Source organism: Ursus arctos, unplaced genomic scaffold (assembly GCF_023065955.2).
Source record: "Ursus arctos isolate Adak ecotype North America unplaced genomic scaffold, UrsArc2.0 scaffold_8, whole genome shotgun sequence".
NCBI classification, from domain to species: domain Eukaryota; kingdom Metazoa; phylum Chordata; class Mammalia; order Carnivora; family Ursidae; genus Ursus; species Ursus arctos.
The window spans coordinates 66,457,322-66,470,666 of NW_026623100.1; the positions used below are offsets into that span (position 1 = coordinate 66,457,322).

A 13,345-nucleotide genomic window follows, 5' to 3' on the forward strand; every position below is an offset into this window, starting at 1 on the left:
TGTATAAATGTATACATTATACATGTATGTATGTGGGTACATGCATATATGTACATATACACAAATGTATATATATGCACATGTATATAGGTGTGTATACGTGTGTGTGTGTGTGTGTGTGTGTGTGTGTGTGTGTGTGTGTGACAAGGCTTCGCTGAAAGCAACTCAGAATTAAAATGTGCCGGATACCCAGCACCAAAACATGAGCAAGAAGAGAAGGCAGCTCAGCAGCAATTAGGGAATTCTCCAGAGGACGCTGGAAATGTGGACCTTCAACTGTCCATCAAGAAGATGTCATTGATTTGCAGAGAGCAAGCCAAGAATATCACTCCTGACATTTCCAAAACCACACAACCCATAAAGCAGCCTGAGTGGGGAGTGGCGGCAGGGAAGCCGAGAAGCCAGACCTCCTGTGTGCACAGACCCGGACACCTGGCAGATGCCGGCGGAGCCCCAGAGAAGACACGGGCTCCCGAGCCAAAACCCGAGACGGGAAGTGCTCACACGAAACAGCAGGGAAAGAGGACCCTCAAGAGAGTTAGCAGCTCAAGGAACCATCGCACAGAGAGACAGGAGTGAGAAAGATGTCTCAGTGGTACAGCAAAGGCCCAAAGTGTGCCAGAACCGACTTCCCGAGCCCTCTGCAGATCCTGACTTCAGACGATCCAAGTCTCCACAGCCTGGAGGCCCCCGGAGGCCCCCGGCGGCCTCTCTGTACTGACCAGAGTCTGAGCAGCCCACGGGTGAGGAGTGCGGGAGACCCGCCTTCCCCTCGCAGCCCTGGACGGGTGAGACGGGGGAGGTGATGCCGGGCGGAGGTGTGACCCACCTCGGGATCCTCGGGGAAGATGTTGTCAACCAGCCTTTTGTACCTGGGGCGTAGAGCACCGCAGCAACCACACACACCTGCAACGGCAAGAAGAAAAACCCGTTGAGTGTGGCCTCCCACGCAAGCTGGGGGACCTGGGAACCACACCACGGCGGCTTGTGAGGAACCCGACCCAGGCCGGGAAGCAGAAGGATCCCTCCCCTCCGGTGTCAGGGGCCCAGGGGTGGCCCTCTCCCACAACGTGCCTGCATTCCACACCTTTGCCCTGGGGGGTCAAGCACGGTGACATGTGTGAGCATGACGCCAGGCCTTGGAGGGGCACTTTCGGGGTGCAAGCTCACCTAGAGGTCAGGTGCTACCCCTGGACACACACACGTGCACACACACACTCAGGGGCAGGACTATAAACCTGTCTCTTGCAGCCCAAGAGCTTCCCCCGCATCCTGGGAAGATGGACACAGCTTGAGGAAAATTTGTTCCTCCTATCCCACCCCCCACTGACACCCCACTTCTTTTATTCTCCCTCTTCAATCTCCTCTACCATCCCGTCCCCTGGGGCCATTTCCATTACAGAATGTTATGTGAAACGATGATAAATTAACATTACCATTAATTATTAACATTTGAAAATGCATCTTTAATGCAGTGTGATGGTGGTGTTTCAGGGTGGGGCAGGCCCCTAGGGGGCCAGCCAGGCCGTGCGTGGTCCCCGGTGCCAGCCCTCCCACCCCACAAAGTGTCCACTGGCCTGTGGCAAAGCGAGAGACCAAGAACAATGTGGTACATTTTTAGAAAGCTGAATCTATTCCACGTAGAAGGCCGTCTGACATGACCTCTTTCTTTGTCTTTGGGTGCTGTGAAATGATGGTGTTAGGAAATCAGCGGTAACAGAACAAACCTCGGGAAAAGAAAAAGCTGACTCTTGTAGGTCCCACCATAAAAACTGTCAGTGGACAAAGGACACGGAACCGTCTGGGATCCAAGGCTGTGTCACCTTCCTTCCGCCCCAGGGGTCTCTCCTTCCTCTTCCCAGCCACACCACCTCCTGCCCTGTGGGCGGGGAGTGGGCATTGTGGGAGGGGCCAAGGGGAGGGCAGCGAAGGGCCTGGGAAAGTCCACCCCCCAAAAATAATTGCTCCCTCATTCTCCCAATTAATGCTTAATTTTGCTTGTATAAACTCTCCAGTTGAAATGCAAATGCACATGGAAGGATCAGGCCTAAGGGTCATTCGGAAAAGAATGAATTACTTCAGTGGGAATTACTTGAACCACACAAAGAGCTTTACAGCTGCGGAGAAAGGCAGCTCTCTGGGAATTTTGATTGGGAGGGGGTGCAGGGAGGCAGTGCCAGGAGGAGGAAGGAGCAGTGATTTGGGCCCCGGGGTGACTCCGGTACAAGGGAACAGGTGCTCTCTTGAAGAAGGCAAGGGGCACACCAAAGGAGGACGGGATGTCAGGTAACTGACCCATGCCCCCCTCGCCCCAGCCTCCCACTTGCCCATGCACGAGGGCAGCAGAACGGCTCCGCGGCTGCTGCGCCAGGCCCTCCAGGGGCAGTCTCGCTGGGTTGGCCTGGCATCTCCTCATCTCTCTGCCCACGCCTGGGAGGGGTGTTCCAGCTCTGGATTCCAGCCAGGGCTATTTTTCCTGACGGAACAGCTCCCAGGGGTGGCGTTCTCTGTCTCCGGCCTCCAAGCCTGGGATTTAAATCCATCCTCCTTCCCCCTTCGGCCATCCTGCCCTCTGCTCAGTGCAGCCATCAGCACGCTTCTTTCCAAGATGCCCACGGGACATGCCCTACACTCTCCCGGCAGCCTCCTTCGTCACTGTCCCCAGACTAGGAGCACTGGCCGTTTGTGTTTTAAAGGAGTGAGGAAAGAGCATCACGGAGAAGCTGGGACTGCAAAGTCCCCATGCCAGTCCCTTCCTCGAACATTTCTGAGAGGCCTAGGAGGCAGGGCCTGCACGAGACAGAGGCCAAGTTCATGGTTGTTAGAAACTCAGACTTGTCGAGAAAGCACAAGCCCATTTTGGGTACTCAGGGCAGAAAGCCCTGTGCAGGGCCACCAAGGGGGCTGAGGGCTCTTGGTGCTACCAGTGGGACCAGGAGCCACTTCCCAGGGGCAGCAGGCCTGGCTGTATCTCGGTCTAGGGACGCTGGCTCAGTTTCTTCCCAGTAGAAACCAGACAGCCTGTTGGTCTCCTGCTCTCTTGTCTCGAGAAGAGTGTGCTTCATGCCCCCCCTTCTGCTCCAGTGCCTCCTTCTCTAACTCACAGGCCTCTTCCTGGAACATGCCTCTCCCAGCACAGAGGCGGGAGGAGCCCATGCCGGTGAGAACCAGTCACATTCAAGGCCCCAGGGCACTGTCCCACCAGACAGGGAGAGGTAAGAAGGCCAAAAGAACAAGACAGGAGAGCAGGTTCCCCCCCCCCCATCAGCAAACCTGCCATTGCTTTTGGGGGGCTTCCTGACTTCCGTCCTGGTGCTTTTTCCTAGTCTGTTCTTCCTTTCCAACCTCCTCAGACCCCTTGAGGGCTCAAGAGGCAGGTGGTCAACAGCACGGCTTTCATTTCTTTCTTAAAATTTCATTTATTTATTTATTTATTTATTTGAGAGAGAGAGAGGGAGCGCTCATGAGGCACAGGGGCAGGGGGAGGGCAGAGGAGTCAGGGGCGGGGGGGGGGGGGCAAAGGGAGAAGCAGACTCCCCGCTGAGCACAGAGCCTGCTGTGGGGCTCCATTCCAGGACCTTGAGACCATGATCTGAGCCGAAGGCAGACACTTAACCAACTGAGCCACCCAGGCACCCCACAGCATGGCTTCTAGCTAAATCCCAGCACTGCCGCTTCCTTGAGCACATAACATCACTGTGTTCGTGAGTGTCCTGGGCTCATGGCACAAGGCTGTTGTGAGGTCAAAGTGAGCTGCTGGTGGCAAAGCCCTTGCAGTAGGGCTGGGCCTGGTAGCTCCCAGTGAAGGGTCACTAGGACTGTCCTCCCCTTGCATTTCCCAGGCCCGGAGCAGCCGAGCCCTTCCCTGGCTGCCAGCTGCTCTGCAGCGGCTCGTACACCTTGGTGGGGCTCTCCCCACTGACCACTTGCTCAGCGACAGCAACCGAGGCCGGTGCACATCCAAAGGCCTGAGCAGTGAGACTCAAGGCACGCTCCTTCAGATCAAACCTCATTGACCTGTGGGTCTGAGACATGTACCGCTTGCCCGAGGCAGCTCGAGGCACTTGCAAATCACTATGCCTTGACCTCCACCTCCAGTGCTTGCCCAGCACCTTCCCGCAGCCAGGGTCCCCAAACCGTCTTGCCTCTGCAAACCCCAATGCCAATGTGACACGCCAGGCACTCTCACAACAGAGCAGAGTCAGATGCTGACGAGATAAAGCAAGAGTGTTGCTGGAGACACTCCCTGGGACTGGCGCTCGGGAGGACAGTCACTGGCATAGCAGTGGTCGTGTGTTGAGACAGCGAAACAGAAGGGTCCCCACGAGAGGAAAAGCTGGGTTTTTTTCCTTTGCTTCTTTTGGGGCTTCTATTCTTGCTAGGACCTGCTCCCCCACTCCACCTCAGACATGCCTTGTGATGCAAGCATCATATGTCCTCCTTGTAAGGGACAAGAAGCTCATGGATTTCTCTAAAATAGATAACATCTAAGGAAGGACCAGCTGATAATGACCAGGGGAAGCTATCATCTACATATTCCAGATCCCCTGGCTCCAAGGAATAACACCTGGGTCCTCGTCTTTGTTCTAACCAGTTCCTGGATGCCTGAGAGGCAGGTACACCAGACCACTGTCCTCAATAAAAACCCACAGATCCCAAAGAAAGACAGACTCCCACTCCTTTCTTTTCCAAGTCTCCTGGATGGTCTGTCTGTGTCTGCTCTCACTCTCTCTCTCTTCAATAAACTCTTTCACCTCCTGCTGGCTCATCCCAGCTTGCCAGCCTCACTGTGGCAGAAGTGAGGGTGAACTTCAATGACCTGATGAGTCCATGGGGAGAGAGGGGGGCTCTGGAGAACAGAGCTGCATCCCCCAAACCATGCTCTGTGGAACACTGGTTTTGAGACGCTAACAAGCACTCCTCAGGACAAGAGTCTAAGGACAAGTAAATGTAAGAAAGTGGGAATGCCAAATGTCCCGATTTCAGATTCACAGTACAAATTAGCATATTAAAGCCTCTGGAAGTCATAAGGTAAAGGAATCCGTTGAAATTTGCTCAAACCAACATTTCCTCATTTTTTTGAAATTACAAATATCGCCATGATGAATACTTTCAACATTCTTTTTCCAAGGCGTATGCACTGCCTACCAAAATGGGATAGACAGGTATACAATGCTATAAGTCTAGTATATTGGAAACAGTGCTAATTTTGGAGTCTGAAAAGTACTGGGTTCAAGTCCTGGTTCTGTCGCTTTGAACTCCAGGTTCAAGTCGTGGTTCTGCCATTTTATCTTTGAGAACGTTTCTTCATCAAGACAATAAGAGGAAAAGATTTTCCCCAAGCTACAATGCTGTGACTGCTGTCCCAGAATTTGCCACAGATTCCAGAAAGGAAGAGATCGGCTAGAGTTCTGATGGTCAGGGCAGGGCTTCTCAGAACAGAAGGGACAAGATGTGGGGTAGGATTCACACAGGTGAGCAACACAGTGGGCGCTTTCTTCTTCCTGTGCCTGGCACAGTGCTAAACCCTGTACTGGTGTTAACTTGAGAAATCTTTACAACAACCCCACCGGGTGGTCCTATTTTATCATCATTTTATAGATGGGGAGACTGAGGCATCAAAAGGTTAAGTTACCTGCCTAGAGTGGCACAGCTGCTAAGTAGCAGGCCAGGATTTGGACCCCAAAATCCAGGGGCCATGAGGTTAACTATGATACGAGGGAGGGGAGGGGTTGGCACTGTCATGGAGCTGGGAAAGCCAAGGGCTTGTATGGAAAGAGAAGAACCATCTTGAAGGGAATCGAAATATGCCACCTCAAAATATGGCTCTTTGACATAAACATTATTTTGAACTGAAGGCAATTAAAACCTCCCCCTCTCTGGAAAGGTAGAAATGCAGAGAGTCACCAGAGGAATGTGCAAACAAACTTTATTAGGCTAACCCATATCTGCCTAGTTACTTCTTCACCGTCTACTACCCGTAGTCCGAACCCCTTTGTCTTGTCAATTCTTCACAAGTTTCTTGTGTCTTTGCCTAAAAGGTATGAAAACTCCCTGCTCTGGTCTCGTCTTCGGGTCTCCTTCTCTTGTGAAGGCGCCCAAGTTCCTGTAAAACTTCAAATCCGTGTGCGTGTGTCCCGCTAATCTTTGTCAGTTTCATTTTCAGACCCAGCCCTAAGAGGGTCAAGGAACACTTTTTTCTCCTCTAACATCTCGAACCGTAAAGGGCCCAGGAGTCACCTGGGGAATCTACTAAAACGTAGATTCTGGTTCAGCCCGCAGGGATGGGGCCTGAACCCCTGCGTCCCCACCATGCTCGCAGGTGCTGCCACCACCCCTGGTCTGGGGACCGCACTGGGGGTGCCAGGCTCCCGAGCACAGTGGTTAAACATTTGGGCTCAGGGGGCAGACGGGCTTGGGCTGAAATCCCAGCTCTTCCCATTTCTGACTGTTTGACTTGAATAACTTACTTAGCCTAGAGCCGTGTTTCCTCGATGGAAAATGAAGGTGGTGATGGCTCCTTGGGGGCGGGGGGGGGGGGGGGGCGTGGTGCAGATTAAGTGATAACTTGGCGCCCTCCCTCCTCTCTCTCCCTTAGCTCCCTTGAAGGAAAGCACAGGCAGCCAGGCTGGGCCAGACTGAGGACAGCTTCGAGCAACAGGCCGGACAGGTTAGGTGTTGCCACAGTTACCAGGGAGCCCTGGGAGTCTCGTGAGCAGGGGTGACAGAGACCATGAACCTGGGGGTGGCTGGACCTGAGACGGACTCAGAGGTTGAAGGCAGAGATAAGTTAGTGAATCGCCCCGGGGCAGGAGTAAATGCCTGAAGTGAGGGATGCTGTCCGGATGGGAGAGGAAGGGGCAGAATTCGAAGACTGGAGTGGTTCTGTGGGGAGGATGCTACCAAGTAGGACTGGGAGCTTTCCAGTACAACCAAGTAGGACTGGGAGCTTTCCAGTACAACGATGGGAGAATAGGGGAAGACAGGGGTGGCTGGGGCCAGGGGAGTGGGGACATCAGGTGGGGTTGTCCAGCAGGTACTCAGCGAGGAAGGAGAGTGCTTGTGAGGGAGACCAAGGCTGGAGCTCTGAGGGTCGTCGGCCAGGACATGACCGACTACCAATGCTATGACACAGGATCTGATTGCTCAGGGCAAATGGGCAGGGGAGCAAAAGTCAGAGCCCCCTTGTCCCCTCCTTCTGCCACTTTCTTCCTGTTTTCCCCTCCACTGCTTTTCTGTAAAGCATTTCACCTTTTCCTCATTTCTCTCCCCTTCCCTAAGGCCCTCCAACTAAGGCATTTGAGGCCTTCAGGCTGCTTACATTGGTCCTAGAAACATGCCCTTATTAGCACCCTGCTAAAAATCAAAATTCCCTGTCTCAGTGATCTGATTATCTAATTCACAAGATGCTAGTAGCTGATAAACAGTCTTCCAGAGGGCATATACTTCTTTAAAAAAAAAAAAAATTTCTAAAGTAAAACAAAATAATCTCTAACAGTAGAATCTGGAAGGCATGGGGCAGAGGTAGGGTGTTTATATGACGGAAACCAGTATACAAGTGTCCGTAAACTGATCTGCTGTGTTGGACTCTGGAGTTTTTAGTTTGTTTTTTAACCCTTTACATACCCAGTTTTAAGGAAAATTAGCTAGAGAAGCAAAATAAATAGGCCTGTTCTTTTGGAGCGGAGAGGAAGAATAGAAAAAGTTAGTCGTTTTTTGTTTGTTTTTAAGCATGTACCACAGGGTGACTTTCAGGAGAGGATGGGGTGGACAACTACAAAGTCATATAGCTGACCTTATCCTGATTGGAGGAAAGAAACACAAGAATGAATCACTGAGGAAAATAAACCTGACTCGATTATTTATTATCTTATCTGCTCCCGGTTAGAAAGGGACTAGTCACATAACTAGAGAGATTTTTTGGAATCTCAGCCAGAGGGCAGAAAGCCTTGAGCAGCACTCTGCACTTCCTGGTAAGTAATCAGAGACGAAAGCAGAAGATAAAAACCTCCTCTCTGATAAGGGAGATGTCTGGCAAGGCTTGGTCAGGACCCCTGACCCCTGGTGCCAAAGCAGCTCAGGAGATGATAGGAACCCACAGGCACCACTAGAAAGCTTCCAACCAGGAGAAGGTGTATTCAAAGTAGCCACATCCCGACCAGGGGGAAAAAACCCCAAAGAGCAGAAGGCATTTAAAAGAATTTGAAAACAGTTCATTGCTACGAGAGATTCATTGATACTGTTTCATGTATTTCTTTAATCCTGCTACTGATGGTACTTATTCCTAATGGGAGTACATAGAATTAGGTGGAGTTTAACTCACAGCCATGTGCCTGTCAAAGAACCTTTTAAATTCTGAGCCATTTTATTTCTAAGGCAGAAGTACTCTCCCCCAGGGCTCTCTCTTACTCTCTGGGGACTGTGTCTAACAGATCCAACCACACGATGCTAAAAGTAAATTTATTAAGGATCGTTCTCCATCACCAGGACCTGTCCTGTCTAATATTTTTATACCTGTTTTTTTTAAAGACTTTATTTATATATTTATTAGAGAGAATGAGCCCTCACGAGGAGAGGTAGAAGGGGAGGGAAAAGGAGAATCTTTTTTTTTATTTAAAAAACATTTTTAAATTAACATATAATATTACTTGTTTCAGGCGTACAGGTCTGTGATTCATCAGTCTTATATAATACCCAGTGCTCATTACATCACATACCCTCCCCAACATCCATCACCCAGGAACCCTCCCCCTTACTCCCTCCCCTCCAGCAACCCTCAGATTGTTTCCTAAGATGAAGAGTCTCTTACAGTTTGTCTCCCTTTCTGGTTTCGTCTAAGAGGGAGGGAATCTTAAGCAGACTCCTTGGTTGAGCACAGAGCCCCACGTGGGGCTCGATCTCATGACCCTGAGATCATGACCTGAGCCGAAACCAAGAGTCGGCACTTAACCGAAGGAGCCACCCAGGCGCCCCATACCTATTTTAAGAAAGTGAGGGAAAAGTGATACAGCCAACTTGACTAGCTTGTAGCTGGGCTGGTTACTGAAAAATCGCACCAGTAGGTATTAACAGTGTATAATGGCAGGATTTCAGTGGCCTTCTTGGACTTGAAAACTCTTCAGAATGTTTACATCAGCCTCAGCGGCCCCCTGCCCCTCTTGCTATTTCCCTATGGCTGGAACATTCTTCCTATTTCCTCTGGGCTCCCCCACTTTTTTCCCTAAGGTTTCTGCCCAAAATATCACCTAACTGGTAGGAACTTCCCTGACCCCCATTCTCCTTAATTTTCTATCCCTGACTTATTTCTCTTCACAACACTTTTTTTTTTTAACCAATTGACACACTTCATATGTGTCTACACTCGGGCTCCCCCACTTGCAGGTGAGTACCCCGAGAGCAAGAGCCTTGCCTGTTTGTCCCTGCTGAAGCCCAGAGTCTGGACAGGGTCTAGCCTTTGGGGAAGTGGGTCAATGGTTATACATATTTGCTGAATGAAGACTGAGCGTGTGACTGGGCAGAGAAGGAATCACGACTTTCAAGGTCAGTAAGGGGACAATAAAGGAACAGAGGTCTAGGAAGGCCTCGGGGAAATGTGCCCACTGCAGAAGCCCTGACTCTGGCCCATCTTCTGGGGTCACCACCCTCTGTACCTCACTGGAGCCAAGCTCCCTCCAGGTGAGCAGGGGTGGGGTGGGAGGGGTGCTTTGGACGGTGGGTGGCCTGGGGCCAGGGTTCCTTCTGCCCTGCCCCTGCCGCACACTGGCCCCTGCCTGCCAGCTCCTGCGGCCCTGACTGCTCATCAGAATTACCCCTGAGTCTCAGGAGGGGCCCGAGGTGTTCCTCTGGATTCTGGTGCGCGGGCAGGGGGAGAAGCACTGGCATGTGGTGGCAGATCTCACAGCTGCTGGCAGGCTCTGGGGACTCTGGACCTCTCACCTTGTCTGCCAGCAGCATCGGCGTCCCTGCGACTCCTACTCTGCAGCCCTGTTTCTTTCTCCTTTGCCCACTTGCCCGATGCTGTTTCCTGCACTGATCTGTCCCCTTGATAGGAGCCACCCCCTAACCAGGGCAATGGGTGGTCTGAAGCAAACAAACAGAAAATCTCAAACAACATAAACACATCATTCTTTTCAACACCTAGGGCCCTGGCTCCAAATTCCCCATTAACACATCCTCTGTCAGATGCCCTGAGATACAAGGTTCATTCCTTTGGAGTCCTCCCTGCCCTTCATCACTGCCCCAGCTTCTCAGGTGCTGATCTTTACTACCTAAAGAAAACACCAGGGTTCACCACCTCCTCCAGCCTTAGCATCACACGACGAATATTTACTATATACTCATAACAACCCAGCAAGGTATGCACCGTTATTCTCATTTTACAGCGAAAGAAGCAGGATCAGCGGGGGGTGCCCTACCTCAGGCCACACAGCATGTGACTTTCTGCCATGAGGTTCCTCGAATTCTCCCATCACTTGCCCAAAAATATACCCTCAGCGACTCCTCAGGTTTATCCCGTGCTTTCCTTGGCCACAGCCACTGTGCTAGGACGCCTGCCGGACACCTGATCTCCAGTCCTTGTCACCGCCCCTTGGCCAGTCTCCTGGCTTCAAGTCATTCTATGTGCAGTTTTGAGGCAAATCTTTGTTTGATTTAGTGCTTCACAGCCAAGCAGTTAGTGTGGCTAACTCATTAAATGTCAACCCTTCGACTTAGTATTCAACATGGGGTGGCCCATCAAGGTGGTGGTGGGGGGGGTGTCTTCATGTCCTTCCCTCGCCGTAGGGGGCCTCTTGCCCATGCTCTCCTCCTGGGACTGCTGGCCCAGAAGCCAGAGGCCACATCAGCTGGGACAAGAGAGGGAGGTGTGAAGAGCAGCAGATGGGCAGGCCCTTAGTTACAGAGAGCCCTGCACCTGCCGATGACAGGGTGTTAGGGTGGCAAGGACCGTGCAGAACCTGTGGATGGTGAAGGGGCAGGGGCATCAGAACCTCGGACCTGAGGTCTTGAAATCATTATGTTGGGTGGATCCTGGCACCTGCTGGATCTTCCTTGAAAGACCTCCATTAATAACAGTCCCGGCACTAGGCGTCACCTTCCGCTCTCCAGCTGTATTCCTGTACTGTCTCACACGCTCTTCCATCACCGCTTGCTCGGTCTAAGTGATTTCAGTGACTCATATTTTCTTCCCCCCAGATACACTGTAAATTCCCCAGGTCTCTTTCCTCTGACCTCAGTACAGTATCCTGAGCCCAGCAGGACTGGAGGAAAGCTGGTATGACGTGGGATGCCTTTGATCAGCGTGAGACCCGGCGAAGTCACCTCCTCTCCTGGCCCTTAGTTTCCTTTTTATAAACATCAACTGCATTATCCCCATTCACCAAGAGCAATGCCTTTTTGCTCAAAATAGTTCATATTTATTTTCTTAGCTTTACAGTCCTCTTGTAAAGGCAAGGCCTGGACTTGGTCATCCTTACCAAAGCAAACTAATTCTATTTGAGCAATTTACAATGAAATTTAGCCCAGGGCTGATAGCACAGACACCCCCTCCAGATGAATTGGAGGAAGCACAACAAAGTTTGGAGAGCAAGGGGCGTCTGACTCAAGTGGCTCCGGAGGGGACCCGGCCTGGGTCCAGCTGATGCTAACTGATCCAGCACAATGCACAGTACTTGCTGGGTAGGGTGGGGAAGAGGAGGAATTTAAAATATATAGTTTCTGCCATCAAGGAACTTACTCTCTAGTTGGGACTGACACATATTTAAAGTTGATGATGCATCACAATGAGACAAAGGTGTCCATAAGCCTGAAGAAATCTCTAGGACTTCAGTGAGTCCAGGAAGGCTTCCTGGAAGAGGGAAGACCTGAGCTGGATCTCTAGGGCTGGAGAGAGCTGGTAAGTGCAGGTGAATCCACAGAAGGAAAAAACAACAAGTCTTCAAAGGGAGAAAAATTGAAGAAAACCGAAAAGATTCCATCTTCCCTTTTCCGTTCTTTCTCGTTTCTAATTTTAAAAGGACTCCATGCTCACGTGTATACATTTGTAAAATAGGAAGAAATAAAAATGAATGTAAATATCACATAATCACACTATTTGTGATTAACTATTAAAATTTTAGCGCATTTGTGGTAAGTATTCATGTGGCTAGAAGATTCCCAGACAGCACAGAGATAATGGAGCCTTTCCATCATCACAGAAAGTTCTATTAGGCAGCACTACACTAGAATATTTTTGTACTGCCTTTTCTCAGATCAGTTCATCTGTGTTAGAGAATGTGGATATCTTAATTTGATGGGTCATAATGTTCCACGAAAATTCTTGAATGTACAATTGTATGTTCTTTTTATTTTTCACAAGTAATTGTTGCTCTGCTCATTTCTTTTTCAATTTCCCATAAAGTTTGTTGTTTCCAAAAAAAAAAATTAGTGTATTTGTTTCCGTGTTTGTGCGTATTTTTAAATATAAGCATAAAATTGGGATCAAACAGTATAGTGTTAAATCCTTTCTTCTTTTTGTACTGTATCTACCTTCCCACTCAGTATTTTCCAGAACCTCATTTTCATAGCTACTCACCACTCCACCTTTTGACCAGACTTTGATTTATTTAATCATTTCTCCCAGTCGTTTCTAATTTTTCATTATCCTGAATGATGCGGCAATTTGCCCTTGATAATTAAAGCCAGGAACCATGCAGGGAGAGCCTGATTTGATTTATTGGGGATCAGGAAATCAAATGGTGACCTGTGGCTGCCAGACTTGTGGCCCAGTACAGGGGGCGCCTGAAGGGTCCAGCACCTGTCTCTCGCTGTCCAGGAAGATTCGGGAGCAAAGAGACCATGAAGATGTGCTAATGAAAATGAGCTTGAGGAAGGAGGCAGGGTCCAAGTTTCCAGACATATTTTATTGGGAATGGAATTAAATAGCAAATGAATTGTCCCTGGGGAGACAGTTTGGACCAAACCATGTCTGACAAACCAGTAGCTGTCAGCAGCCTGACCTTTCTGAGCCCCCCACGTTTCCAACATGCTCACTGCTTTCCGGCCAATCTTGGTTAATCTGATTGCCACCTTAATTGAGGTTGGGGATGAAAAAAAAAAAGAAATGTGTCCAGTTGATTTCGTGTCAAGGCTTCCATTCTTTACTAACTGTAAGCTCCCCTGGGCTTTGGTATTGCTCTTCCATTAGTGAGAAATTCATTAAAATAACAGACTGTGGGGCGCCTGGGTGACTCAGTCGGTTGAGTGTCAGACTCTTGGTTTGGCTCAGGTCATGATCTCAGGGTCGTGAGATCAAGCCCCCAGGTCAGGCTCTGTGCTGGGCGTGGAGCATGCTTAAGATTCTCTCTCT

General features: G+C 50.2%; 1 protein-coding gene across 3 annotated transcripts in view; it reads right to left on the minus strand.

Annotated features, from left to right (window-relative positions):
- The window catches only part of EFR3B (EFR3 homolog B), an 87,920-nt gene that overhangs the window by 51,010 nt on the left and 23,565 nt on the right, over window positions 1-13,345 (minus strand). For all 3 annotated transcript variants that reach the window (XM_057309290.1, XM_026520070.4, XM_026520060.4), the window contains exon 2: window positions 830-906. In XM_057309290.1, coding sequence (XP_057165273.1) covers window positions 830-906 — 77 coding nt within the window. The remainder of the gene's footprint in view (window positions 1-829; window positions 907-13,345) is intronic.